Source organism: Saccopteryx leptura, chromosome X (genome assembly GCF_036850995.1).
Source record: "Saccopteryx leptura isolate mSacLep1 chromosome X, mSacLep1_pri_phased_curated, whole genome shotgun sequence".
NCBI lineage: Eukaryota > Metazoa > Chordata > Mammalia > Chiroptera > Emballonuridae > Saccopteryx > Saccopteryx leptura.
Window position 1 is genome coordinate 11,909,101 of NC_089516.1, and position 27,374 is coordinate 11,936,474.

The following is a 27,374-nucleotide window of genomic DNA, read 5'->3' on the forward strand; positions in this document are numbered from 1 at the left end:
ACAGCACCTGGCTCAACATCTATGCAGAATAAAGCTGTTGAAAGGACTTTATTAATGTTTACTTTTAATTTAGTATTGAACCATAAAATCTGACTATACAAACTCAGATTTTAGGAAAAGTAAAGAGAACCCCCTTCTATTTGAATAGGCAAATGAGTACTCTCTGAGAATACAGAAAAAACCTAAAAACATTATCAAGACACAAACCACTCTTCCAACTGTGAATTTTCAAAGGTGGTTGCATATTGTACAACAGATCTGGCAAATCACATGGCCAACTTGTGACCTCTACTGAACTTGCGTGATGGGAACGTGCTTGCTTGCTTGGTCCGCTTTGCGTGGAAGCGGTCAAACCACCTGCTTTAGAGCTTTGCCCAATTCTTTAGAATTTATACATATCACAGTGTCCCTCAGATTCAAAACCTAGAACCGAATTGCCTCCTCACCAAAAGAGCCCATTTCCCCAGACCTACCGAGCTTGGCATAGATGTGGCTGAGGATCCGGCCGGGCTGGACTCGGACTGGGTGAATGTCAGCAATGCTCTGGACGTCTATCCCATGCTTCCTCAACAAGTCCTGAACGTGGCTGTTTTCTGCTAGAACAGTAACTGCGAACAAGAAGAGCATACAATCTACGTTCTAACGTGGCCTCTGTCTCCTCATGTGGAAATATGCATCTTTGACTGACCTCTACTTTGGCCTGTTATACACACATTAGCGTCCTCTCCACACACCGTGTGGCTTTGAAAATGACTGCACTTGGCCCTGGCCGGTTGGCTCAGCAGTAGAGCGTCGGCCTGGCGTGCCGGGGACCCGGGTTCGATTCCCGGCCAGGGCACATAGGAGAAGCACCCATTTGCTTCTCCACCCCCCCTTCCTCTCTGTCTCTCTCTTCCCCTCCCGCAGCCAAGGCTCCATTGGAGCAAAGATGGCCCAGGCGCTGGGGATGGCTCCTTGGCCTCTGCCCCAGGCGCTAGAGTGGCTCTGGTCGCGGCAGAGCATCGCCCCCTGGTGGGCAGAGCATCGCCTCCTGGTGGGCGTGCCGGGTGGATCCCGGTCGGGCACATGCGGGAGCCTGTCTGACTGTCTCTCCCCGTTTCCAGCTTCAGAAAAATACAAAAAAAAAAAAAAAAGAAAGAAAAAAAGAAAATGACTGCACTTGTACTGCTGCTCTTCCTGGTTCTCTCTGGCCTTGCCTCCCCTTAATTCCCACAATGCATATTTATCAAGTTCTCACAATGTATAGGAGAGTCTGATAAGAGACTTCTAGAAATGTTCTTCAACAGATCCCAAGCCACATTACCCCATCTCAAATGATGTCTTGCCTTCTCCTGGGTCTGCATGTATTCTAAGCCTGTCTTGTATTCTTTTGAGATGGGGTCAGGAGTGGAAACAGCTCCGCATGGGGGAACCAGGAGAAACCTGTGACCCTGCTTCCAAAGGACATAGCTCCCATGTTAGCACATGCCACCTGCGTCACCACAAACATGTGAATAATGCATTGCGCTACAATGTTATGAATTAATATATGCTAAAGCATACACACACGCGCTTTTAGAAAACTAGGGGGCAATTTGCATTAAAATACATGGCTTTTCCCAAAAGGGGAGTTACTGGTTCACAAGGCAATTCCATGGAAAGTTATCCAAAGAAACCTGAAACACTAATTGGCAAGACTATATGCACCCTTATGTTCATTGCAGCATTATTGACAATAGCCAAGATCTGGAAGCAGCCCAAGTGCCCATCAGTAGATGAGTGGATGAAAAAGCTGTACATTTACACAATGGAATACTACTTGGCTGTATACAAGAGGAAATCTTACCTTTTGTGACATCATGGATGGACCTGCAGATTATTATGCTAAGTGAAGTAAGCCAGGCAGAGAAAGACGAGTACCGTATGATTTTACATATATGTGAAATCTAATAGACAAAATAAACTAACATACAAAGAAACAAACTCATAGAGAACAGACTGACGGCTGTCAGACGGGAAGGGGGTGGGGGATTAGGTGAAAAAGCTGAAGGGATTAAGCAAAAAAACAAAACAAAACCAAACCCCCAAACCCTGACAGACACAGACAACAGTGTGGTGGTTACCAGCGGGGAAGAGGGAGGGGGAGGTACCCGAAGGCACAGGACAGACAGATGGTGATGGGAGGAGACTAGACTTGGGGTGCTGAGCACAATACAACATACAGATGATATATTATAGAATTGTACACCGAAAACCAATATAATTTTATTAACCAATGTCACCCCAATAAATTGAATGTAAAAAAATTCAAGCAAAAGAATACATGGGTTTTACAAAGTTAAACAGGAATAGGGAACGTGCTCACACACCTTGCACCACAACATCTGGTTTGACGGACGTGGCGAATCTTCTGTTTAAGGGGTCAATTTCACCAGCGGCGAGGAACCCCTGAGAAAGAAGGAACGGTGATACTATGAAATACCGACTAGCGAAAATTGCAGCTAAATTTGCAAGTGAAATATTTGGGGGCTCAAAATATTCAGTATTTACTCCCTTAGCTATTTCAAGGCAATTGTCCATTTCCTCTGAAACACAGTAAGCTATTTAGATGGCCACTGACAAATATATTATAAGGTCTACCGGAAAGTTCTGTCCGTTTCTATCACAACAAGTTTCGACACGTAAGCACATGTTTATTTGGCGCATGTGTGCCTCTCTATTTTTATCACTTAATGTATACATACTGACATAGCAAATTAACTAAAACAAAGTTGATTCACGTTAGTCTTATGTGTGAAGCGATAGTGTACCCATGGCTACTGATAAAGTTCATTTACGCCACTGTCATTTTTACGAATTTCAACAAGGAAGAAATGCTACAGAAGCATGTCTGTTGCATCCACCATATTCCCCAGACTTAGCACCCTCTGACTATCACTTGTTTTTGTCCTTACAAAATTTTTTGAAGGGCAAAAAATTCAAAAATGAAGAAGATATCAAACAAGCACTGGTTCAATTTTTTGCATCAAAAGATAAAACATTTTTCCAAAATGGGATATACAAATTGCCCTCATGCTGGCAAGAAATCATTAATAATAATTGCAATTATATTATTTAATAAAGTTTATTGATGGTAAGAAAAATTTGTATTTTCCAAAAATGGACAGAACTTTCCGGTAGACCTTATATATATGTTTTGGGTACGTAGCTCTCCAGGGCTAGTCAAATATGCCACCATCTTATGTAAGTAAAAAGAACGTAATGCTTCCAGAGCAGCGGACTTGAAAGCCTCGAAGATGCCGAAGATCTCCACAGCCACACCGGGCGGAGAGCCCGTGTTCTTCCGTTTCCCGTGTGTGAAGGCCTCCAGCCCTACCTCTGCCAACAGTGAGCTGAGGATGTACAAGGACTGACCCCACAGATGGGGCAGCTTCCCCAGAGGAACTCTGTCCACCGTGTGCGGATTCTTGTACTCTTCATCTACCTGGCAAAGAGAAAATCCTCAAGTCAGAAAGAGGATAAAGAGGCCAATGTCACTGTACAGTGGGAAGCACATTGAGAATTCCCAAATGCTCTTCATTCTCGCCTCCAGGCCCGTTCTGCGCATGAGCTGGAGCAGGAGGCCGAGGAGGCTAAACCCTTGCGCGGTCGTGGGTGGTCACAAGGAGAAGCCGCAGAGGCGGAACGCAAATCTGAGCCTGGTTCCAGCCAGTGCTCTGTCCACAGGCACACTGACGGCCAAAGGCAGACAGACACGTTCTGGAAGCCTGGCCTGCCTTCTTTGAGCAAAGCCACAGGCAGCAGGAACTCGCATGGCTCCTGCTGACATCTGGCTGTATTATGGGTACAATGGTCTAAAATGCCAGCCCTATGTCATGGCCATGTGGCACTGGATGCCAACTCTGGTTTCGCTGTCCTGCCATCCCCAGGGGCTCATAAACTCTGTATGCTTACACAAGAAAATGACCAGAAGGTGGCACTATTGAGGAAAAAGCAATTGTACTATTAGAGCACAAATTTTCCATCAGGGATTCAAAACCCTGAATTCATTGGGAACTTTTGACTCATCAAAAAAAGCTGCAGTTGACCCTGGCCAGCTAGCTCAGTGGTAGAGCATCGGCCCAGTGTGTGGAAGTCCTGGGTTTGATTCCCAGCCAGGGCACACAGGAGAAGTGCCGTTTGCTTCTCCACCCTTCCCCTCTACTTTCTCTCTGTCTCTCTCTTCCCCTCCCACAGTCAAGGCTCCACTGGAGCAAAGTTGGCCCAGGCACTGAAGATGGCTCCATGGCCTCTGCCTCAGGTGCTAGAATGGCTCAGGTCGCAATGGAGCAACGGCCCAGATGGACAGAGCATCGCCCCCTGGTGGGCATGCTGGGTGTATCCTGGCCAGGTGCATGCGGGAGTCTGTCTCTGCCTCCCCGTTTCCAACTTCAGAAAAATACAAAAAAACCCAAAACAGTTGCATTTCTGCTTGTGATGAACAGTACTGGCTACGCATTATAAAAGTTAGTCTACAATCTGCTCTGTTGTAAACTCCATGCTGACCTTTGCGTTTTAGTCGCTATAACACTGGCTGGGGGGTAATGTCAACAACCACTTTTTTCCTCCAGAAAACATCAGCCAATCAAAGAAAATAGGAAACATCCTTCTCCAAAACGGGAAAGCATACCATGAGGAGACTCAGTCTCTGTCTGTGAATTAATCAGTGATGTTATTAACAAATTTAGCAAAATTTTAAAATTTTGCTATAGTGCCTGACCTGTGGTGGCACAGTGGATAAAGCGTCAACCTGGAAATGGTGAAGTCACCGGTTTGAAACCCTGGGCTTGCCTGGTCAAGGCACATATGGGAGTTGATGCTTCCAGCTCCTCCCCCCTTCTCTTTCTCTGTCTCTCCTCTCTCTCTCTCTGTCTCTCTGTTTCTCCCTCTCCTCTCTAAAAAAAAAAAAATTTGCTATAGTAAACATTAAGAAAAAATGTAAGCTCATAAACTAAACATTGCCGGTAATCAAATAATCAAGCAGGACAATAGTGTGGAAGGACATTCTCTAAAAGATCATAGCAGTTATTTTTGGGTAGTAAATTAAAAATAGATATTTACTCTTTCGACAGAACCCTGTATATTTCGCAGCGTGCAGGATGACTTGTACCATCAGATTGTATGTTAAAGCTATTGGAATGTAACCAGCATTCAGAAAGACTGCAAAGATCTAGAATGAGAACTACTCCGTGCAAAGAACAGAAGGCAGACGAGGTGTCTGGATCACAAGACAGCCTGGCTCAGCCCTCCTGCCACCCACAGGCTGGCTCCTGCCTCCCTGCGGCAGCCTCCCTCCCCTTCTCCACCCTGGTCCTTCTGCTCTGCCTGCAGGTCCTCCAGCACAGCAAGCCTTCGCCGCCGACACTCCTGTGTCCGCCCTCCATCACCGGACTAGCTCCTCTGACCGCCATGAGCCTGCAAGTTTGCAGAGGTGGAGCTGGCGCGGTAACCCTTTGTGCCCGGGACCTAGCCTGGTGCCTGGCCCAGAGCAGCTGCTTGATCCACATCTGCTAGGTACACTTGCATTAGTCTCAAGCTGTCCAATGGCTGGTGACACTTAGCACAAGCATGTCTGGTTGAGGAAATGAATGAGGCTGAAATCCAGGATGGATGCCACCTTGGCCTGAGGCTGAGGCCACTTCAACGATGAGGCCCTTTTTCTAATTTGCACAAAGGCACCATATGGGTCTGGGTGGTTCTCTGCGGTGGTTTCTACATGTCACTGATGTGATGGGTGAGACTTCCCAGCTGTCTCTGGAAGCAGCCAACACCAACTGTGGTCAACATAAAATAGTGTTCAACATTGATGCCTTGCTTATTGTAAACCCACTGGACAAAGGAGGATGCTGCTCTCATGACAAGTAGAAACCCGAAGTTCAGCGTGGAGTTTATAAAGGTTGCAGAGTGATTTTTACAATGTGTAGCCAGCACCGTTCATCAGAAAGAATAGTATAGCTTATAATACCCAGCATTGACTACAGTCAGGAAAATGTGCCTTTTAGTAGAACACGATGGTTATTCTCTATCACAAAATAGGTAAAATGCCCCTGAAGTCATTCACTTCCTCTGGCTCTGCTTCCAGGTTCCAAATGACCTCCCATTACTAACTTTGTTCTGCCAAACGCCTCAGTACCGGAAAGGGGGCAACCTGAACAGGTAGTTGCTGGAAAATATCTACCCAGCCCCCACCGTCAACCCCTCCCCGCCAAGACATACATATCACCCATGGCAAAATGAATCCATCTGCAGGACCTCCAGGGTTCTGACAGCGACAGAGAAAAGAGCCCGTGTGGGCTCCGTGGCCTGATCTGTAGAGTGAGGGGCTTTCCATCACCTGGAAACGTATCACCCATTAGCAGGCAGTGTGGGGCTGGTTGTGCAGAGGCCCTGACGCTGCGGTCTGGTCCCAGGGAGAGCCCAGTGCTGCCTGAGCCCTGACAGGTTCCCCAGCCTCTGTTGGCAGAGGCATGCGATTCAGAGGCCCTGCTCGTCCCCTGACTATGTGCTTGTGGGCCTGATTCAACCACAGAACCCCTAAACCCAAGCCATGGCATGATAGCTTCTGCCGGGTTACAATCTCCTGCAGGCCCAGCAGTTAGGGGAAGATGCTGCTCTCTGAAGTCTTGTCCTCCTGCAAATGCAATAATGAAGCTTTGAAGCAACAGGAACATCTAAAGGACAAATAGCCTTGAATCAAGAATTCTTCTAAACATGGCACACATATAGGGAAATCTTCCCACCAAGATAATCTAGGTCCATCATGGCCCACTTTAGGAAACTGGGTAGAACAAAACCATCTTCAGGCATCTCTTTGGAACTGGCCAATTTCTCTTTCCCTGATGCAGAATGTCTTCTAAGCGGTAACTCGAGCTCTAGCTCTAGAATGGCCCGACTCAGAGGAAGGAAGTCTTCTTTATCTGTGCACAGCGCTCCCCCTTTCCCAGGGAGTTTCTGTCCGGCTCCCTCTTCTCTGAGTGTGTGTGAAAGCCTGGTGTCCGACAGTGTCTGGTGCATTTTAGGGCTTGTTTGGCCCTGGGATCAGGTGAGGGACAAGTAGCCTCTGCAGGTCTTCAGCTGACACCACACTTGGGCACCCCTTTCCAAGCATGGCTCCAAAGCCCTAAGCCCTGTGACAGGCCGGAACACCCCTGAAAGCTTTACAAACCGCTTCTCCTGGAGGAAGAAGGATAGGTGGGGAGGGGGATGGGAATACGAAGAGGCCGGGCACCAGGTCGCTGCGTTCTCGGTATGTGGCGCCGGGTTACCTTGTTAGGCGGGATGGCGTAGAGCTCTGGCACCAGGTGGATCCCGTTCTTGCCCCTGATCAATATCCCCTCCAGGGCCTCTCGGTATTCTTGGACCTGGAAAACAGCCCCGCCCCCCACGCTGTGAGAGGGGTCCTTCATGCTGTAATAGCAGTGCACACAGAAACACAGCTCTCTTGGCCACACAGATTAGCAGTAGGACGCAGGGGCAAGCAATGCACAGATACCTTCAACTGAAGGCGTGCAGGAGGAACTGCGAGTCTCACTGACAGCGGGTGTTAGCAGAAGCGAAACACACCTGCTCTTCTCTGTGTCTTTAACTCACGAGTTCAAGACCTCATTCGTAACTTCTCACATAATTCAAATTTGTCTGACCAGCTAGACTGTAAGCTTCGTGGCGTGCAGGTCAGACGTTAAGCAGTGCATCACATTTCCACCTACCTGTGGCTTTCTACTGAAAGGCCCTCATTCAAATATGTATTGCTCAAGAAACATTTGCTGAACAAACGTGATGTAAGGAAAAATAAGCATGTATACTATATATAGCCCACATACCCCTATTCTTAGGATGCACTACTCAATAGTATGAAAACTGTTGTTTTAAATATTTTTATTCAATTAAAAAGGTGCTGATAAAAACCTAGGTATTAAAAGGGAAAAGAAGAAAGAGGAAAAAAACAACCGCCCTCAATCAGCTACCCAACTGTTGAACCCATTTCGTCTTTGAGGAGCCCAGTCAGAAGCTTTCCAGATCTCATTTTCTTTTCTTTTGAAATTTATGTACAGTGAAGCTTGACCAGGGGTGCGTTACTTCTTTTTTGTTTTTTAATTTTTATTATTATTATTTTCTATTTTTTTCCAGAGATAGAGAGTCAGAGTGAGGGACAGACAGGGACAGACAGACAGGAAGGGAGAGAGGTGGGAAGCATCAATTTCTTTGTTGCAGCTCCTTAGTTGTTCATTGATTGCTTTCTCATATGTGCCTTGACCGCGGGGCTCCAGCAGACTGAGTGACCCCTTGCTTGAGCCAGCGACCTTGGGTCCAAGCTGGTGAGCTTTGCTCAGACCAGATGAGCCCACACTCAAGCTGGCGACCCTGGGCTCTCGAACCTGGGTCCTCTGCATCCCAGTCTGACCCTCTATCCACTGTGCCACCGGCTGGTCACTTCTTAAAAATGTCACTAAGCAGCAAGTAAGGCTAGTAAATTCCGAGACTAAAAACTAAGGCACTAAAGCGCAGTCTTTACTGACTCCTTAGTTTACTTTGTTTGTTTCTGGTCATTGTCAAGCTTGTTCATAATTGAAATTCCAACTCAGCCCTTTTGAGATCTTTCAGTTCTGGGATAAAAAGACAGAAAACATAAGATCCAAGGTAAGCACTAAAGCATAAGAGTAACCCGAACCACAGGGAAGCAGACACATTTCTAGCTTGCTGCCATTTCTGTAGCCCCCAGCACTCCTGGGCCAAGATAGCTTTCAAAAACGAAAATAAATCTCAGATCCCTCATCCCACAGTAGAACCTGTGATTCAAACAGGTTAAAACAATGGCAGATCTGAACAGGTCAAAAAGCAGCTAAGCACTGACTTCAGAGAGTCCTTTACATAAGCTTTATGAAGACAGGTCTCTTCTTCTCATCAAAGTATACACAGCAGTAAAGGCCAAAGCAATGTGTCCTGAACAAATAAACGCTGCATTAGCAAGTATTGACTGTGTGCTCACCGTGTACTAGGCACAGCGAGTATGTTAGTGGAGGGGATGGGGCCCATCCCTACTGCGGCCCTTTGACAGGTAAGTGGAAGACTGAGTGGTTCCGGTGCTATGCTGTCATAAGAACCGTGGGGCATATAAAAGGGGCACCTGCCCCAAGTTTCAGGGTTACAGAAGGCTTTGTGAAAGAAGAGGCACTTAGAATGAATCAAGTGAAGGAGGGAGGGGCAGTTGGGGGTGGAAAGCATGTCCTGGGCGTTCGAGAAGAGGGCGAGACAACGTGGCCTGTTCAAGGGACTAAAAGGGCGTCAGTGCGCTTGGATCACAGGATTCAAGAAAGGAAGTATAGGCGGTCCTTGGGTTACAACAGCCTTGACATACGATGTTTCAAGTTTATGACACTCGCTCCCATAAAAACTTACAAGAACTGAGACTGAGCCCTGGCCGGTTGGCTCAGTGGTAGAGCGTCGGCCTAGCGTGCGGAGGACCCGGGTTCGATTCCCGGCCAGGGCACACAGGAGAAGCGCCCATTTGCTTCTCCACCCCTCCACTGCGCCTTCCTCTCTGTCTCTCTCTTCCCCTCCCGCAGCCAAGGCTCCATTGGAGCAAAGATGGCCCGGGCGCTGGGGATGGCTCTGTGGCCTCTGCCTCAGGCGCTAGAGTGGCTCTGGTCGCAACATGGTGACGCCCAGGATGGGCAGAGCATCGTCCCCTGGTGGGCAGAGCGTCGCCTCCCATGGTGGCCGTGCCGGGTGGATCCCGGTCGGGCGCATGCGGGAGTCTGTCTGACTGTCTCTCCCTGTCTCCAGCTTCAGAAAAAAAAAAAAAAGAACTGAGACTGAGTGTTTCAGCTTACACCATTAGCATCTACTTAGGGACTATGTGGGTGAACTAGTTTGGTTGCATGCGGTGTATGATTGATGGAGTTGGCTTAGTTGTGTTTTTATGTTCTAGATTATGATTTTACAACTGTGTTAGGATAGGGAAGTGACTTAGGTTAGGGTGTGTTTCAGTATACACCAAAATTCGGGTTACATCACTGTCATAGGAAATTAACTCTTTAATAACCCGAGGACACCCTGTAGTAAGAAACTGGGCTACATGGGTGCTGAAGATGGCTCCATGAAGCCTCTGCCTCAGGCACTAAAAATAGCTTGGTTGCGAGCATGGCCCCAGATGAGCAGAGCATCAGCCCCAGACGGGAGTTGCTGGGTGGATCCCAGTCAGGGCACATGTGGGAATCTGTCTATCTCCCCTCCTCTCACTTGGAAAAGAAGAAAAAACAATAGATCAAATGAGATCATGGATATATAAGCAAACTAAAAAGTGTTGAAGGGGATCAGAATTTGCTACCCCAAAATATGCTTCTTTGGAAAAGAAGAAATTGGGCTACAGTGGTGAAAACAAAGGTCAGATCTTATGGGACCCTAGAAAATATGTTAAGACCTTCTATTTCATGCCAAGAGCAATCAGGAAGCCATTCAAAGATTTTAAGCAAGGCAGTAGTATAATCTAATTTTATTTTTAATTTTTTTAAAGATTTTATTTATTTTAGAGAGGAAGGAGAGAGAAAGAGAGAGAGAGAGAATGAAGTAAGTTAGGATCAGGAAGACTCAACTCCCATATGTGCCTTGACTGGGCAAGCCCAGGGTTTCGAACTGGTGACCTCAGCATTCCAGGTTGATGCTTTATCTACTGCACCACTGCAGGTCAGGCCTCTAATTTGCTTTTTTATTTATTTTTTGTATTGATATTGTATCCTGAAACCTTGCTGAGCTCATTTATTAGCTCTTAATAGATTTTTATTTTTATTTTTCTGAAGTGAGAAGCGGAGAGGCAGAGAGACAGACTCCCACATGCACCTGACTGGGATCCACCCGGCATGCCCATCAGGGGGCGATGCTCTGCCCACCTGGGGCATTGCTCTATTGCAACCTGAGCCATTCTAATGCCTGAGGCAGAAGCCATGGAGCCATCCTCAGCTCCTGGGGTCAACTTTGCTCCAACGGAGCTTTGGTTGTAGGAGGGGAAGAGAGAGACAGAGAGAAAGGAGAGGGGGAGGGGTGGAGAAGCAGATGGGCGCTTCTTCTGTGTGGCCTGGCCAGGAATCGAACCCAGGACTTCCACATGCTGGGCCAATGCTCTACCACTGAGTCAACTGGCTAGGGCCTCTAACTTGCTTTTTAATAAGATCCCCTCGGCAAGGTATGGACAAACAGCAGAGTGTGAAGCTGGAGGCAGGAAGGCCAGTTAGGAGGCTGTTAGAGTAAACAAGATGTTAGCTAAGAGGCCTTAAACTAGAGCTAAAGACAGCAAAACCATCAGCTGGTCCAAAAGAACAAGAACAACAAAACCGGGCCCTGGCCAGTTGGCTCAGTGGTGGAGCATCGGCCTGGCGTGCAGAAGTCCCGGGTTTGATTCCCGGCCAGGGTACACAGGAGAAGCGCCCATCTGCTTCTCCACCCCTCCCCCTCTCCTTCCTCTCTGTCTCTCTCTTCCCCTCCGGCAGCCGAGGCTCCACTGGAGCAAAGATGGCCTGGGCGCTGGGGATGGCTCCTTGGCCTCTGCCCCAGGCGCTAGACTGGCTCTGGTTGCAACAGAGCGACGCCCCAGAGGGGCAGAGCATCGCCCCTGGTGGGCGTGCCGGGTGGATCCCGGTTGGGCGCATGAGGGAGTCTGTCTGACTGTCTCTCCCCGTTTCCAGCTTCAGAAAAATACAAAAAAAAAAAAAAAAAAAAAAAAAAAGAACAACAAAACCTGTCTGTGGTGGACAGTTTGGTGCTCCCCTGAAGAACCCGCCTCACCCCAGCCTCATAGCACTCAGGCCTCTGTACCCCCCTTTGCCCCGAACGTGGGATGGCCCTTTAAACAGCAGAAGGCAACAGCAGTGACCCTTGCCAGTTCCAGGTCTAAGCCAAGAGGAAGCTTGGCAGCTTCTGCTTTTGCTTTCTGGTGGAAGACGACCACCGTGTAGAAAGCCTAGCTCCCAGGGAACACAATGGGGAGAGAAGCACAAGCTAGCCGCGCCACACGTGGAGGAGAAGCAAGCCCAGGCCAGCAGCCCCGCTGAGCTCTCAGCCCCCAGGCAGCAGCAAGCTGCCAGCCGGCCGGCCGAGCGAGGCCATCTCAGAAGCGGGTGCTCCAGCCCTGCTGAACACCCCCGCTGACACCAGTCAGGCAGAGGCGACCTGGCCCTGCCGAGAACCTGCTCAAACTGCAGAATCGCGAGCAAATAAGTAGCTGTTGTTTTAATTAAGTTTTGGGAAAGTTTGTTAAGTGGCAACAGATCATTGAACCCCTAAACTCCCATATAACCTTATACAGTATTCTAATAACAGTCAGCACACCAGGGGAATGAAAATGCTGATTATCAACACAACACCCAGCATTTTCTCACCTGAACGGCGTCGCCATTGAACACACCATCTATTATGAAGTACGTCCAGAACACGGGCCATTCACATTCAATATTTTCAAAGAGCTTGAGTTCAGCCGGGTCATAATGCAATCGGTTTGGGTCCTAGAATCAAACAGGTAAAAAACGTCTAAAGGTGGTGTCAGATTACATACATAATGCCACTGCACCTCCCCGGCTCTCCCTTGCTTGTCCGTTTTCAGTGCGGCTTTGAGGTTGGTATGATTAGGATTCTGCTATAATGAGGAGGTGCTATTTTTGGCAATTTTCCATGGTAAAATTTCAGACAAGTCAACTAGAAATGTACACAATGCTCCTTGGTAGTTTATTATATTAAGCTTCCTAAAGCTCTAACTAATAAAGAACAATTTTTCTCTCACAGTGCTTGGCAGACTGTTTTACTGATATCGTTATATCAGTCATGATGGCAAAGAAACCCAAGAAGGTGGCCACAGTTGGTATTTAAAAAACCGTATGAGCCACAAAACTGTTTGTCTTTGTCTACAAGCTAGTTTTAAACCACCAGCTTGCTGTCCTCCTAATCTTACTATTGTCTAACTCTAGGCTCGCTGACTTCAAAGTTAAGACTTCCCTTTCCAATAATCTAACATGTAATTATAATCAACAGAGAGAGAACACCACAGTGGCAACTTAGATATGAAACAGTTTAGGAATCATAAGAAATGTTATTTAGCCTGACCAGGCAGTGGCACAGTGGACAGAGCATCAGATTGGGACACAGAGGACCCAGGTTTGAAACCCTGAGGTCACTGGCTTGAGCGAGGGCTCATCCAGCTTGAGCTCAGGGTCACTGGCTTAAGCCTGAGATCAAAGACATGACCCCATGGCTTGAGCCAAAAGGTCAGTGGCTTGAGCCCAAGGTTGCTGGCTTGAGCAAGGGGTCACTGGCTCTGCTGTAGCCCCCTGGTCAAGGCACATATGAGAAAGTAATCATTGAACAAGTAAGGTGACACAACAAAGAAGAATTGATGCTTCTCATCTCTCTCCCTTCCTGTCTATCTGTCCCTCTCTCTTTCTCGGACACACACACACACACACACACACACACAAATGTTATTTAAATACAACCTCTCTTGGGGTTTTATAACCATCTCGAAGGAAGCGACAGCATCCATAACGTCCCTAAGAGAATAAAGAAAAATGAAGTACATTTGCCTTTTGATTTTCGTTCCAGTCAACCCTTCGCCCCCCCCCCCCCCCCCCCCCGCTCATGAATGTTTCAGTAATGAAATGTGTACCAAGTGCTCTTTGCTTTCAATACAAAGTTATTTTGAAGTCATAAGCACAGTAAATTCAGGTTTGATGACTGCTTGGAAGGAAATGGCAAAACATTACATTAGACTATCACAGGTGTGAGAGTAATTACTGTGAGTTCAGCGAACGACCAGCCGTTCATTCTGATTTGCCACGGTATGCAAAGATGCAAAGGGACCCTTGCTGCTTGGAGAAGTCACCATTCAGATACCTGGACTGGACTGCTTCTACCTGAATGGCTGGAAAGCTAAGAGGGCATTGCAGACTCTTGGCAGTTAGGCTCTGGGTGCAAAGGAGTCTGCATCCTGCGAGCCTGACAGGGAGGCAGGTGCGGCTTCCTGTGGTTTAGGGCTGTCACTGAGGGTTTTCCTGCCGCAGGCTCCAGTGTTCCTCTCCAGATTCCTGGGTGTCACGAAAGAGTGGCAGGGACGGTGCTCTTAATCTGCCTTCCTAACTCATAGGTAGCAGCTTTGAGTAATTATTTCCGTTTCTTAAGTGTGTGGGGGCTGCTCTAGTGCAGGCTGTGGGGCAAGTGCGCCCCTAGTGGCCAGCACCGGACTGCTCTGGGAGTCCTGGGGAGGCCAGCCTAGAATCCGCTCCCCTATGAACATGCATTCCCTGCTTCAACTGTGTAAAGAAACTCCTTTTTCTCCACTGAATTCTGAGACAGACACCTTCTTTTAAAGAGATGATTGGAGACCCTTTAACCCCTTGTTTCCAAGGGCTAAAGTGGTTTTCACCGATTCTAAGTAGGACCATAAACATATGGATTTTGGCTTAGGAAACTTACATTCTTTGATAATTTTACTGATAACTTCAGTTGGCTGCAACATTTAAGAAAATTCTCACTTTGGTGTAATGTGTCATAGTTACATAGTTACTCATTTTAATGTTGGGATCACCAAAGTTTGAGGATATTGGAACGTGCATTTTTTTTCTGGCACGGAATCTCTAGCTTTCAAGACATTTTCAAAGGAGGCTGCCTGTGATCTCTAGAGGGTTAAGGAGCCCTGCCTTAGAAGTACTGGAGTGGCATGAACTGGGGTTCAAAGACGACCACTTGAGTTCAAGCTCTGCCACTTAGGACGAGAACCACGCCACTCAATCAGAGGCTTAGTTTTGTCACCTATAGAGTCAGCTTTGAACACCTCACTCTGTGAGACCACTTTGATGCACTAAGCCATTGACCTCACGGAAAACCGAGGCCTGGGTGAGCTGCTCCAAGTCACAGTATTAAAGTGGCACTTGATACAGGGCAGAATGGCACTAGCACGACCAATGCTTACCTGGAGCTTGGAAATAATTTCATTTTTGGTCACGTTCACAAGGTTCATATCTTCCACTGCAAAGGCCGGGAAAGAAATAATAGAAAGAAGTCCAGCATCAATCTCTTTCGATGTCGATGCTCTTGGCAGCATGGAGAAGAGAATGGACTGAATGAAAAACAGAGGTGGCTTTAACCTGGAAAGCACTAATTACTGTACACAGTACCTACAGCTCATGACCTTAGCCCCAGAGGAAGATTCAAATAACTAGCGCTTGGTCCTACCAACATGACCTGTGACAGGTGACCTTGGCCACCTAGCCAATGATTCCTGTTCGTGGGGGAGCAGAAGGGGTTGGTTGGGGAGAGCGTGGTGCTGCCTGGAGCCCACACTGAGAACTGCTTGTCTCCCTTCCTTCCGTGCCTCCTGTTGACTCGGCTGGGCCTTCAGGACACACAGGAGCGACTAAGGGCCACCCGTGTCAGCAGGCTGGCATGTGCCAACTGTGAGTGGAGACAGAGAAGAACACATGAACAGGCCAGCACAGAGAAATGTCTGGCTTCTGTGGATGGTGACCAGTTGGACTAGGAAACTGAGAAACCACTTCAAGAAAAAGTCAAATTCAGAAGACCACAAGAACACTCAGGCAAAATGGTAAACAACAGAATTAGTTCAGTCCTAGAGAGAATGGGTTATTCAGCAGCACTATGATATGGCCTTAATTATAAGGTGGTTGGATTAATTAAGCACTGTAAACTAAAGGAGAGTGAGATTCTAAGGAAAAGTTTGGGAAGGGAAGGGGCTAATTCTGAGATTTGACATGTACAGATATGGGGCTAGACCCCTGCAAACATAAACTTATTAAATCTTCCATATGAAGAAGGAATTCAGGCACTACATCCAATTCAGACATGAAGACTGTAAGACTCCAAGTACAGACACACCTAAATGAGTGCAGCGAGTATGTGACAGATCTAGGATTCCTACTCAGGCCCAGCTCACACAATTTCCACTAGACTTCACATCTATTAAGACACACACAAGCAGCTTGACTCTGTTAAACCATACCCTGAGAAATTGCAGATTACCCACTGAGGACTGTTTAATGTGGGAAAATGGAGTGAGCTGGAGAGTGGAATAAAAAATGGAGAGAATTCTTCAGCTTCAGAATAAACCTTCATTTTCTATAGCCAACTGCCCCTCCCTAAGCCTAGTTCTATAACTAGTCTCTCTTCCTCAGGCCCTCTCTGCCTGGAAACATACACTTCCACCAGAAGCTCTCTGCTTATAAGTTTTTGTGTATCTGACTCCCATAGTCCTAGCACACAGTGGGTCCTCACTAAAGAGTTAGCTGACTGATATGACAAGTAGTTCGTGACCTACTGTCTGCTTAACAGAGTTCTCTAATCTGGGATCAAAATTGAGTTCCCTAATCTGCATGAAGATCACCCCTTTCTCTGATCTGTCTTTCATGGAGGTTCTAATATGCCGTTTCTCCCATCTCATCTCTCTACCATTACCCACTGTGCCCACCCCACTCCCTTCCCCAAGTGGACTCGTGCTTGCTCGTCACTCAATCTGGGGCACAAATGAACCTGAGAGAAAAACCTCCAACCTATGTGCTCAAAACAAAGCAGATTTTGTCTTCCACAGAACAAGGCGCCTTGATTGCTGACTCCATTTATATAACACTGTGGGGTTTTATGTTTGCATGGTACTTTCTGGCTTTCAAAGTGTTCTGACAAATTAAGTTGATTTACTTTTTTGTCCTTAGGACCACTTTCTGCAGCAGGAGAGGAAGGGCCCCATATGCCCACTGTATGGCTAAGGGAACTGAAGCTCAAAGAAACCAGGTGCCACCCAGCTGAAAAGGTGAGGAGAACTGGGTGCAGGTCTTCCCTGCGGCGTCCTTCCCAGCTCTCGGGAGCGGGAGCGGCAGAGCCGTTACCTGGCAGTGTTCAACCTCATCGGGCAGGACGTGGATCACCGACTTGCGTCCTCCATGGGCTCCAAAAAGATCCAGCTCATCAATTGCTTCAAGTGCTGCCTACAAACACAGGTCTGAATCACTTTTTATTTCTAGTGAACACGCACTCCCATATCTGATACTCCTTTTATCATGAAGCAATCTAGCATATATGTTTTCCCAAAGGTGATGAAACACATCTTTAAAATCCAGCTAAAGAGTCCTATGGTCATGTTTTATCTTTATTTTCAGTAGATCAAAGCTTTCTTGAATGTTGCAGCTTGCTGCAGGAACAAGCAAGAGAAAAATAGAAAAGCTTTTCCCAAAATGAAATTATTCTTCCAAAAATCAAATATTAACAAGCTCAGCCTGACCAGGTGGTGGCTCAGTGGATAGAGCATTGGCCTGGGATCCTGAGGACCCAGGTTCGAAACCCCAAGGTCACTGGCTTGAGCATGGGCTCATCCAGCTTGAGTGAGGGGTCACCAGCTTGAGTGTGGGGTTGCTGGCTTGAGCATGGGATCACAGACATGATGCCACTGTCGCTGGCTAGAGCCCAAGGTTGCTGGCTTGAGCAAGGGGTCACTGGCGCCTGACCAGGCAGTGGCGCAGTGGATACAGCATTGGACTGGCATGCAAAGGACCCAGGTTCGAGACCCCAAGGTTGCCAGCTTGAGTGCAGGCTCATCTGGTTTGAGCAAAAGCTCACCAGCTTGGACCCAAGGTCGCTGGCTCGAGCAAGCGGTTACTCCATGTGCTGAAGGCACGCAGTCAAGGCACATATGAGAAAGCAATCAATGAACAACTAAGGAGCTGCAATGAAGAACTGATGATCAATGCTTCTTATCTCTCTCTGTCCCTGTCTATCTCTCTCTCTGACTCTCTCTCTCTGTCCTTGTAAAACAAAAAACAAAAAACAAGGGGTCACTGGCTCAGCTGTAGCCCCCCAGCAAGGCACATATGAGAAAGCAATCAATGAACAACTAAGGAGCTGCAATGCTTCTCATCTCTCTCCCTTCCTGTCTGTCTGTCCCTCCATCTCTCTCTCTAAAAAAACAAACCTCAAAAACAAACAAAATAAAACCAAGCTCATAATATTGTGCGTGTTTTGGGGGGCCCCTAAGTTCATGGTCGGCTTTTCTTCCACCTCTTTTAGTGGTTAACTCCTAACATTAGCACATCTGGCACTTAAGAAAGTTCATTCATTTTGTACTATGTTTTCTGTCAGCTGACCTTAAGAGAGCATATTTAAGTATTCTTTTAACTTATTTTTATTTAAAAATATTTTTCAATTGCAGTTTCCATTCAATGTTATTTTGTATTAGTTTCAGGTGAAGAACATGATGGTCAGATGATCATATACTTTACAAAGTGTCCACCCCGCTCGATATTCCCAGTGCCCACCTGGCCCCATGCAGAGTTATTACAATCTTACCGTCTCTGTTCCCTGTGCTGGACTTTACATCCCTGTGACTGGCCTGTGACTGCCGACCTGTACTGCTCAATCCCTTCCCCTTTGTCACTGCCCCCCACCCCCTCCCCTCCGGCACCCTTCAGTCTGTTCTCTGAACAGAGCCTGCTTATCGCTGCCCGGGAGTCGTGACTCTGTCCGAAAGAACCTTTGGTTCTGAGGAGGAAGGGGGGCCAGGCTACATGTCTAGAGCAGGAGATGTAAACTGGTGGCCTTCAGACTGACGCTGCCCCACAGGTGGGTTTTGTTTGGCCTAATGACGTTTGGAAATGCTTTTGCTTTGGAATCCCTTCAGAGAATGTTCCCAGTAGCTCCAGTACCCCTCGACATTTTTCTATATGGCCAACTTCACTTGTTTAAATGTTACTTGCCTGACTATAGACTTCTGAACTTGTGAGCCTAGCCCTACAAAGTGGTCATGTCCTCGGCCCTCTTTATGACCCAGAGAAGAAGAACGGAGGTTCACATCCAGCTTCCTAGACAACAGCAAGAGCTTAGACCGTGGGTGTTAACAATGGATAGTGAGGAGGAAGCGCATTTATTTTCCAGCACGGGCAGATTGCAGTGCAGGAAACCGACATTCTTTACCTGTAATTTCAGTTGGCTGGGGTACACAGGCCACTTGAATTTCATACTTGCTGTTGACTTTTGAAAACTATACTAATGAGATTAAATCTAAACTTTTAATGAGAACCAAATCAAAGCAGTAAGAATGCAGAGAAGGAGGAACAAAGAGGATGACCCGTCACCTTGGCCATTCCTACGGAGCTTGCATTCAATTCTGGAATGCCCTGATTAGTCTTGTCGCCACGCTCCCACATTCCATAATCCTGCAGGAGAGAAAAGGCAGTTACCAGAGCACGAGAAAGAGGAACGCAAGAAGAGCTATGGGAAAACGATCCCTTTATGGTGCTGCAGGCACAATGGAACCCGACTCGCTCTTCTCGAAGACTACCACGTTCACGGCTCTCCACGCTCAGGCTGGGTTTGCCCTCGATTTCAGTTCATTTGACCTTTGTGCAGAGTTTTGGAAATAAATACTCACGTGGAAGCAAAAGTGCTCTCAATTTTCTCATTCCGAAAAATCATTAATTTGTAAGAAAATCTTGATTTGTGGAGAACAAAATATTTTATCTTAAAATCAAATAAAATGCTGCCCCTGTCTTTAGCTAATTCCTTTGAGCTTATGTAAATTAGAAATGGAATAAAGAAACTTTCACAAATGAATTATAAATAGTTGAAGCCAACCAAACCATTTAAAATAATTTAATATCTTTTTCTAGCATTACCTCTCTGGGGGAAAAATGCTCAGCAAGAAAGAGGAACCTGCCCTGGCCGGTTGGCTCAGTGGTAGAGCGTCGGCCTGGCGTGCGGAAGTCCCGGGTTCGATTCCCGGCCAGGGCACACAGGAGAGGCGCCCATCTGCTTCTCCACCCCTCCCCCTCTCCTTCCTCTCTGTCTCTCTCTTCCCCTCCCGCAGCCGAGGCTCCATTGGAGCAAAGATGGCTCGGGCGCTGGGGATGGCTCCTTGGCCTCTGCCCCAGGCACTAGAGTGGCTCTGGTTGCAACAGAGCAACACCCCGGATGGGCAGAGCATCGCCCCCTGGTGGGCGTGCCGGGTGGATCCCGGTCGGGCACATGCAGGAGTCTGTCTGACTGTCTCTCCCCGTTTCCAGCTTCAGAAAACTACAAAAAAAAAAAAAAAAAAAGAGGAACCCAAGTCAAACTAAGGCACAGAATACTGAACTTTCCTGGGGTTTTAAACTGATTCCTATTAACTGGCTCGGAACACTCCATCCACATAGAGGACTTGATACATGCATATCTAACTTTTATAACTCATATTTTCTCTTAAGAAACCCAAGCACTGGATACTGTTTTGAAATAATACTATGCATACTCTTGAAAGATTACAACCCAACAAGAACAGGACCAATGCCAAAATTATAGTATTTATTACTTGGTCTCCGAAAACAAACATTTTCAAAATGTGAAAATTTCGACACAGACATGCTAGATCAGGGGTTGGGACCTATGGCTCGCGAGCCAGATGTGGCTCTTTTGATGGCTGCATCTGGCTCGCAGACAAATATTTAATAAAAAAAAATAACGTTAAAAATATAAAATATTGCCCTGGCCGGTTGGCTCAGCGGTAGAGCGTCGGCCTAGCGTGTGGAGGACTCAGGTTCGATTCCCGGCCAGGGCACACAGGAGAAGCGCCCATTTGCTTCTCCACCCCTCCGCCGCGCCTTCCTCTCTGTCTCTCTCTTCCCCTCCCACAGCCAAGGCTCCATTGGAGCAAAGATGGCCCGGGCGCTGGGGATGGCTCTGTGGCCACTGCCTCAGGCGCTAGAGTGGCTCTGGTTGCAACATGGCGACGCCCAGGATGGGCAGAGCCTCGCCCCCTGGTGGGCGTGCCGGGTGGATCCCGGTCGGGCGCATGCGGGAGTCTGTCTGACTGTCTCTCCCTGTTTCCAGCTTCAGAAAAATGTAAAAAAAAAAAAAAAAAAAATATATATATATACATATATAAAATATTCTCATGTATTACAATCCATTCATTTCCTACCGCTCAAGTTTATAGTTGCGGGTGGCTGGAGCCAATCACAGCTGTCCTCCTGGACAACACCAAATTTTTATTGGATAATGCGTAAGGTACACGGGTCATTGTATGGCTCTCACGGAATTATATTTTAAAATACGTGGCGTTCATGGCTCTCTCAGCCAAAAAGGCTCACGACCCCTGCGCTAGAGTGACTTTAGACTTGTTGTCGAGTCCCAGGACTCCTTCCTTCAGTATTCCTCACATCTGGGCCAATCCATCTTCACTCCAACTCAAAATTTAAAAAAGAAATTTTTTTAATTTATTCATTTTTTAGAGAGGAGAGAGAGTGAGAGAGAGAGAGAAGATGGAGGAGCAGGAAACATCAACTCCCATATGTGCTTTGACCAGACAAGTGCAGGGTTTCGAACCGGTGACCTCAGCGTTCCAGGCCGATGCCCCATCCACTGCGCCACCACAGGTCAGGCCCGACTCAAAAATTGATCAGCTCCCTCCCTGCTTAAGAGTCTAAAATGACAAACTTGTTTATCCAGCCCTAGTGGATCCTGTTCAAATCTCTCTCGCTGGATGGCCAAAGCTCCATTATTTGGCCTCCACCCCTGCACAACCACAAACTAACTTTAATTTCTCCCAGTCTCCAATACTCAACTTTCACCCTGACTTTGCTCCTTTCCTCTGCACCCCCTTTCCCCGAGCATACCCCCACATACTCACACCAAACACCCTTTCTGCCCTTCTGTTTCTCTGATCCTACTCATCCTCCAAGGTCAAACTAAAGTCTCAGCATTTCTACGAAGTCTTCTCAGGTTTCTTTAGAGCAGGTTTGTCAACCTCAGCACTACTGCCATCTGGGGCTGGATCATTCTGTGTCGTGGGGCTGTCCTGTGCACCACAGGGTGGTCAGCAGAGTCGCTGGCCTCCACCTGCTAGATGCCACTAGCACCTCTTCAGTATGACAACCAAAAACATTTCTAGGCATTGCCCAATGTCCCCTGGGTGGGGGTAGGGCGGGGGAAGACTGCCCTGGTTGAAAATCACTGCTCTAGACCTGGGGACAGCAAACTATGGCCTGTGGACCAAATGCAGTTTGCCACCTATTTTTGTAAATGAAGCCTATTTGAGACCTAGCTATATTCACGTGTTTATATGTTGTCTACAGCTGCCTTCATGTTACAATGGCAGAGTTGGGTTGCGTCAAAAGAGACGGTAGGGTCCACAAGGCTGTAAATGGTTTCTCTCTGGCCCTTTATGGAAAAGGTTAGCTGACCCTTGCTTTACACCACAATGGCTTTCTTTTTCAAAACAAATTTGACCCTATCATCCTCGTAGTCAACCCCGGAAGAGCTGGGTTGATGCACATTTGCACCTGCACACACCGGGCCTGGGGCTCACACCTGGCTGGGCCCTTCCACCTGTGGGCCGCCTGGGGTGAGCTGCACGGCACTGCACTCCCAGCGGGCACTGACACTGCTGCCCCTAACCCTGACCCAGGCCAGCTTGTGTGCATGCCACCGGACAGCTAGGGCCTTAGTTAAAATCAGAATAATGGATTCAAGCAAAGCATGTGGTGCATTTTGAAACCATGAACTCTGCAATTGCGTCCCAGGATAAAAATGTGCACTTAGTGTGTGGAGGTGACATAATCTTACAGCTCTAGTCACGCTAACTTTACTTCTGGTCAGCCCCAGACAGCCTGGCCCCTAGGGAACTGAATGACTGTTTGTCTTTTTGACAACTGAAAAAGCTATTGGGGTTTATACTTACAGCGACTTTATATGCAGCTTCTATGTAAAAAACAAGATTCTGTATAAAGGCTACCTCATCGAGGGTGAAAATAATACGTAAACCTAGTAAAGAAAAAAAACAATGAAATTATGAAGTTATGTTGTGAACAGAGCTGCCAACTACAGATATCACACTAGGAAATAAATCCTTTTACCCTCATTTTCATTTTGCTTACAACGGCATCAAGAATTAAGTTTGAAGTGAAATGTAATGCTTAGTGTCTAATCTCAGAAAGAGGAAGGAAGGCAGGAAGGAAGGAAGGAAGGCAGGAAGGAAGGAAGGAGGGAAGGAAGGAAAGAAGGAGGGAGGGAGGAGAGAGGGAGGGAGGGAGGGAGGGAGGGAGGGGGAAGGAAGGAAGGAAGGAGGGAAGGAAAGAAGGAATAAAAGAAGGAAGGAAGGAAGGAAAGAGAAAGAAAGAAAGAAAGAAAGAAAGAAAGAAAGAAAGAAAGAAAGAAAGAAAGAAAGAAAGAAAGAAAGAAAGAAAGAAAGAATAAAGGAAGGAAGGAAGGAGGGAAGGAAGGAAGAAATAAAAGAAGGAAGGAGGGAAGGACGGGAGGAAGGAAGGAAGGAAGGAAAGAGGGAAGGAAGAAGGAAAGAAAAGAATAAAGGAAGGGAGGAAGGAAGGAAGGGAAGAATGAAGGAAGGAAGGAGGGAAGGAGGGAAGGAGGGAGGGAGGGAGGGAGGGAGGGAAAGAAGGAAGACAGGAAGGCAGGAAGGCAGGAAGGAAGGAAGGACTCCACTTCTGAGTGTGTACCTACAGCAGAAAGGGTTGAAATAGAAGGTGTGGGGCCTTTGCACTCCTTGAATGATATCTAACGAACGGAAGCAAATAGATACGGGGTCAAAGTTGGTATTGCAACATTAGTTATAACAGCAAAACAAACAAACAAACAAATAAAGGAATAGTTAAATTAACTACAGTTAAAAACTTTAAGAAGAAAACTTTAAGAGGGGGCATGACACTGTCTGCAGATATTTGAACTGTTGAAGGCAGACCTGATATAGGTTGCTCCAGTAACTAGGTGACAGTGACAGAACGGAAGCTCTGTGATCAACTACAGAGATGCTAATAGAGCCTGCTCAGCAGGCTGACTGCTGGCATATCACAGAGTCAGTGCTCAGAATAGTATAAGGAAGCATGCTTTTTCTTTACAGAAATAGCTTATTTTGAATACTGCTCAATGCCTGCCCCTCTCTGCCCCCTTCTGGACTGTCACTCCCTGTACAAGGGGCTCCAGTGGCCCCGGCTCACCTGAGGCAGTCATCTGGGCCAGGAATAGGAGGAAGAGGGAGGTGGCATCCACCTGGAGGTGGCCCCACTGGTCATCAGCCACCACGGTGCTGCAGGTGGCAGTGTTGTACTTGGCGTGCAGGCTGTCCTTGGTACTCTGAGTGTGCTTGAACTTCTCCACTTTCTCCACCTGAGAGAGAAGGCAGGGCGGCTCTGCATAGCTAAGCGGTGATGGCTGGCAGAGGCCACGCCCAGGGGCAGTTTCCTGGGTGTAGATTTCTTATCTGTCACCTCTGGCAGCCAGAGGGATGGAAACAGATTTTCGCTGGTGAGCATCACATAGAGGGGCTGTGTGTGGGGTTTTTCCTGCCCATCTTTAGGATGCCCCAGCCCAGTGGGATTTTAACAAGTTCTGCAGGAGTACGGGGTCAAGCCAAGGGGTTTCCTTGTCTGCGTATCCACAGCGTGAGCCTAGGCACTCAATGAGAGGAAGGAAGGAGGGAGCGGAGGAGGGCAGGAAGGGCGCTGCGACATCGGAAGGTCAAGAGTAACAGTGTGAAAGACAGCAGGAACGTGCTGATAAGGGCGGGGATGGTGTGGCAGTCATCTTTGCATCTGTTGCAGATCCTAGCATGGTGTTCTGTATACAGTATATGCTCAATGAGTTGTTTATTTACCCCTCATTGAAAATAAAGTAAATAGTAATGTCAAGTTTTAGAAACTCAAGTATTTCAATGCAAAGAAAACCCTTTAATAAACTCAACAGAAAAAAACAATAGTACATGGCTTTCTAGGAGTGGCTTTTAACAACAATGTTTTCTTTCCCTTTTTTTAAAAAAAGGCATATTCTCCTTTTCCACAAGTGACTCTTCAAAAGGGATTCTGAGATAGAGCGCCCTTCGCATCTGTGGTTCTATAGCAACATGAAAGTATTGAAGATAATTTTAAAAGGAGAAAGTAAGCAAAATATTTTCAGTTTCTCTTCATCTTGAGAAGGAACACTTTCAGAATGTTAGCTATCATCATGAAAATGACAAAACACCCACTCAGACGACCTGCTAACACATTTACGATGTCCCGCCTACCTGTCTCATCATGCACTGGAGGAGCCCCCGCATGAGTTTCACCACGTTCTGCAGAAAGAAAGGAGACTCAGTGACAAGGCCAGCTTCCCAGCTCCAGGGGAACGTCACCACACGGCCTGTAAGCCAGCGCCGCCTGGAGACTTCCCTGAGAAGGCAGATCCGAAGCGGGTGCAAACATTCTTATTGTTGAGTTATTTCACCTCTCCACTCCGCCACAAAGAAAATCTTAACAAGGTGACTTAACTCAAATAAAGGGGCTGGGCCAGCTGGCACCTCCTAGTTCTGAAATCTAGTGACTCCTCACGGATATTTTAGCGAGACAATTGTATAAGCATAGTACCCTGGAGATTCATGGCACGATTTCTAGTAATTTATTTTTATTATGCAAGATAAATTAAATCCACCATGCACATCTCAAGTGATGCTGCTTTGTGCCAAAATAGCCATTTGTGACATTACTAGACTATTGAGAAAAGTTCTTACAAAATGCAAGTAGCTGCCAAGGTTTCTTAATAATATGTATTATAACCAGTTATTATAATTATTATCATTATAAATAGCAGTAATAGTCTGATGATCAGACACTATGTCCAGGCATGGTACAACACCCTTGACAACATTCTGTCTAATTCTTGCAACAACCTTATGAGATGGGCGTTGTTATCACCTGACTTTATGGATGAGAAACCAGAGGCCGAGGGAGATGAAGGGACACTGCTGAGGCCCTCCAGCTGGCAGCAGACAGAGCAAGGACAGAGCCCAGGCCACCCGGCTCCAGAGCTGGAGCTCTTAGTCAATACCTTATGTGACCTCTCACTTCCTTCCCAATCCTGGCCACAGGCTCTCTCCCTGGACTTGATGGTCCACCGGCTCTTGAGGGCCAATGAGGGATGTCCAAATCAAAGATAAATCCCAAAGGCTCTCATGCCAAGAGAATGGTTGTGGGTTTTTTTTGTATTTTTCTGAAGTTGGAAATGGGGAGGCAGTCAGACAGATTCCCACATGCGCCCGACTGGGATCCACCCGGCATGCCCACCAGGGGGCGATGCTCTGCCCATCTGGGCCGTTGCTCTGTTGCAACCAGAGCCATTCTAGCCCCCGAGGCAGAGGCCAAGGAGACATCCCCAGTGCCCGGGCCAACCTTGCTCCAATGGAGCCCCGGCTGCGGGAGGGGAAGAGAGAGACAGGGAGGGGGAGGGGTGGAGAAGCAGATGGGCGCCTCTCCTGTGTGCCCTGGCCGGGAATCGAACCCGGGACTCCTGCATGCCAGGCTGACGCTCTACCACTGAGCCAACCGGCCAGGGCCTGCCAAGGGAACAGTTTTTTTTTTGGTGTCCATTCTCCCTACTTCGATTCTATCACTCCGAACATTTGGAAATACCTCCTCTGCTCAGAGACAGATTATTATTATTATTATTTGTGACAGAGACAGAGCAACAGAGAGAGGGATAGACAGGGAAAGACAGGGAGAGAGATGAGAAGCATCAATTCTTTGTTGTGGCACTTTAGTCTCTTTAGTTGTTCAGTGATTGCTTTCTCATATGTGCCTTGATTGGGGGGCTGCAGCAGAGTAAGTGACCCCTTGCTCAAGCCAGTGACCTTGGGGTCATATCTATGATCCCACACTCAAGCCAGCGACCCCACGCTCAAGCTGGTGAGCCCGTGCTCAAGCCGGCGACCTTGAGGTTTTGAACCTGGATCCTCTAGCATCCCAGTCCAACGCTCTATCCACTGCGCCACCGCCTGGTCAGGCTGGTGTACAGAGTTTTAAAAAAACAATCACATTAGTTTATATAACTTTGTATACAAGTCTATATAAAATTGACATAACATGTGTGAGAGAAATGTAGCTAGTTAGAAATGTGAATGCTTCAGTTTCCTATTCAGTATAATTTTTTTAAGGAGAAAAAGTCTCAAAGGCAAAGACAAATGAGTGGTTGAGACCATTTAAGTGCCTCCCCAAAATACAATCTAGCGGAAATGGAGCCAACGCCTGTATCAAACTGTTCTGCACACACAGCTACTAACTTGTAGGCTTTCCATTTTAAGGAAAAGGTGCTGAATGGTCAAGACACGGCTGCCAGTCAGCATTACCTGCTCCAGCTCGTAGGCCTTGGCCTTGTCCTCGTCACGGTCGGCATTCTTGCGGTAGGCCATGCCGAGGCCCCACACCGCCAGAATGCTGTAGATGTTATCTCGCACCCAGGCATCCTTCTGCTCATGACTGGCGGACAGCAGCCCCGTGATGGGATTCTATTAGAGAAGAGATGCAACATGACTCAACAACACCCTTTACCCAGCTCCTGGGGAAGGAATGCTTGCCCTC

General features: G+C 47.3%; 1 protein-coding gene across 5 annotated transcripts in view; it reads right to left on the minus strand.

The window, feature by feature from the left end:
- PHKA2 (phosphorylase kinase regulatory subunit alpha 2) overlaps positions 1-27,374 on the minus strand; it is a 72,207-nt gene that overhangs the window by 28,554 nt on the left and 16,279 nt on the right. For 4 of the 5 annotated variants that reach the window (XM_066356884.1, XM_066356883.1, XM_066356886.1 and 1 more), the window contains exons 2-14: positions 27,143-27,301; positions 25,049-25,096; positions 23,985-24,153; positions 22,712-22,794; positions 19,134-19,214; positions 16,896-16,994; positions 14,969-15,115; positions 13,497-13,550; positions 12,390-12,512; positions 7,284-7,379; positions 3,356-3,463; positions 2,349-2,427; positions 474-608 (exon numbers count right to left, since the gene is read on the minus strand). In XM_066356884.1, the coding sequence (XP_066212981.1) occupies positions 474-608; positions 2,349-2,427; positions 3,356-3,463; positions 7,284-7,379; positions 12,390-12,512; positions 13,497-13,550; positions 14,969-15,115; positions 16,896-16,994; positions 19,134-19,214; positions 22,712-22,794; positions 23,985-24,153; positions 25,049-25,096; positions 27,143-27,301 (1,381 nt within the window). The remainder of the gene's footprint in view (positions 1-473; positions 609-2,348; positions 2,428-3,355; positions 3,464-7,283; positions 7,380-12,389; positions 12,513-13,496; positions 13,551-14,968; positions 15,116-16,895; positions 16,995-19,133; positions 19,215-22,711; positions 22,795-23,984; positions 24,154-25,048; positions 25,097-27,142; positions 27,302-27,374) is intronic. The other variant, XM_066356885.1, reaches the window with a different exon arrangement.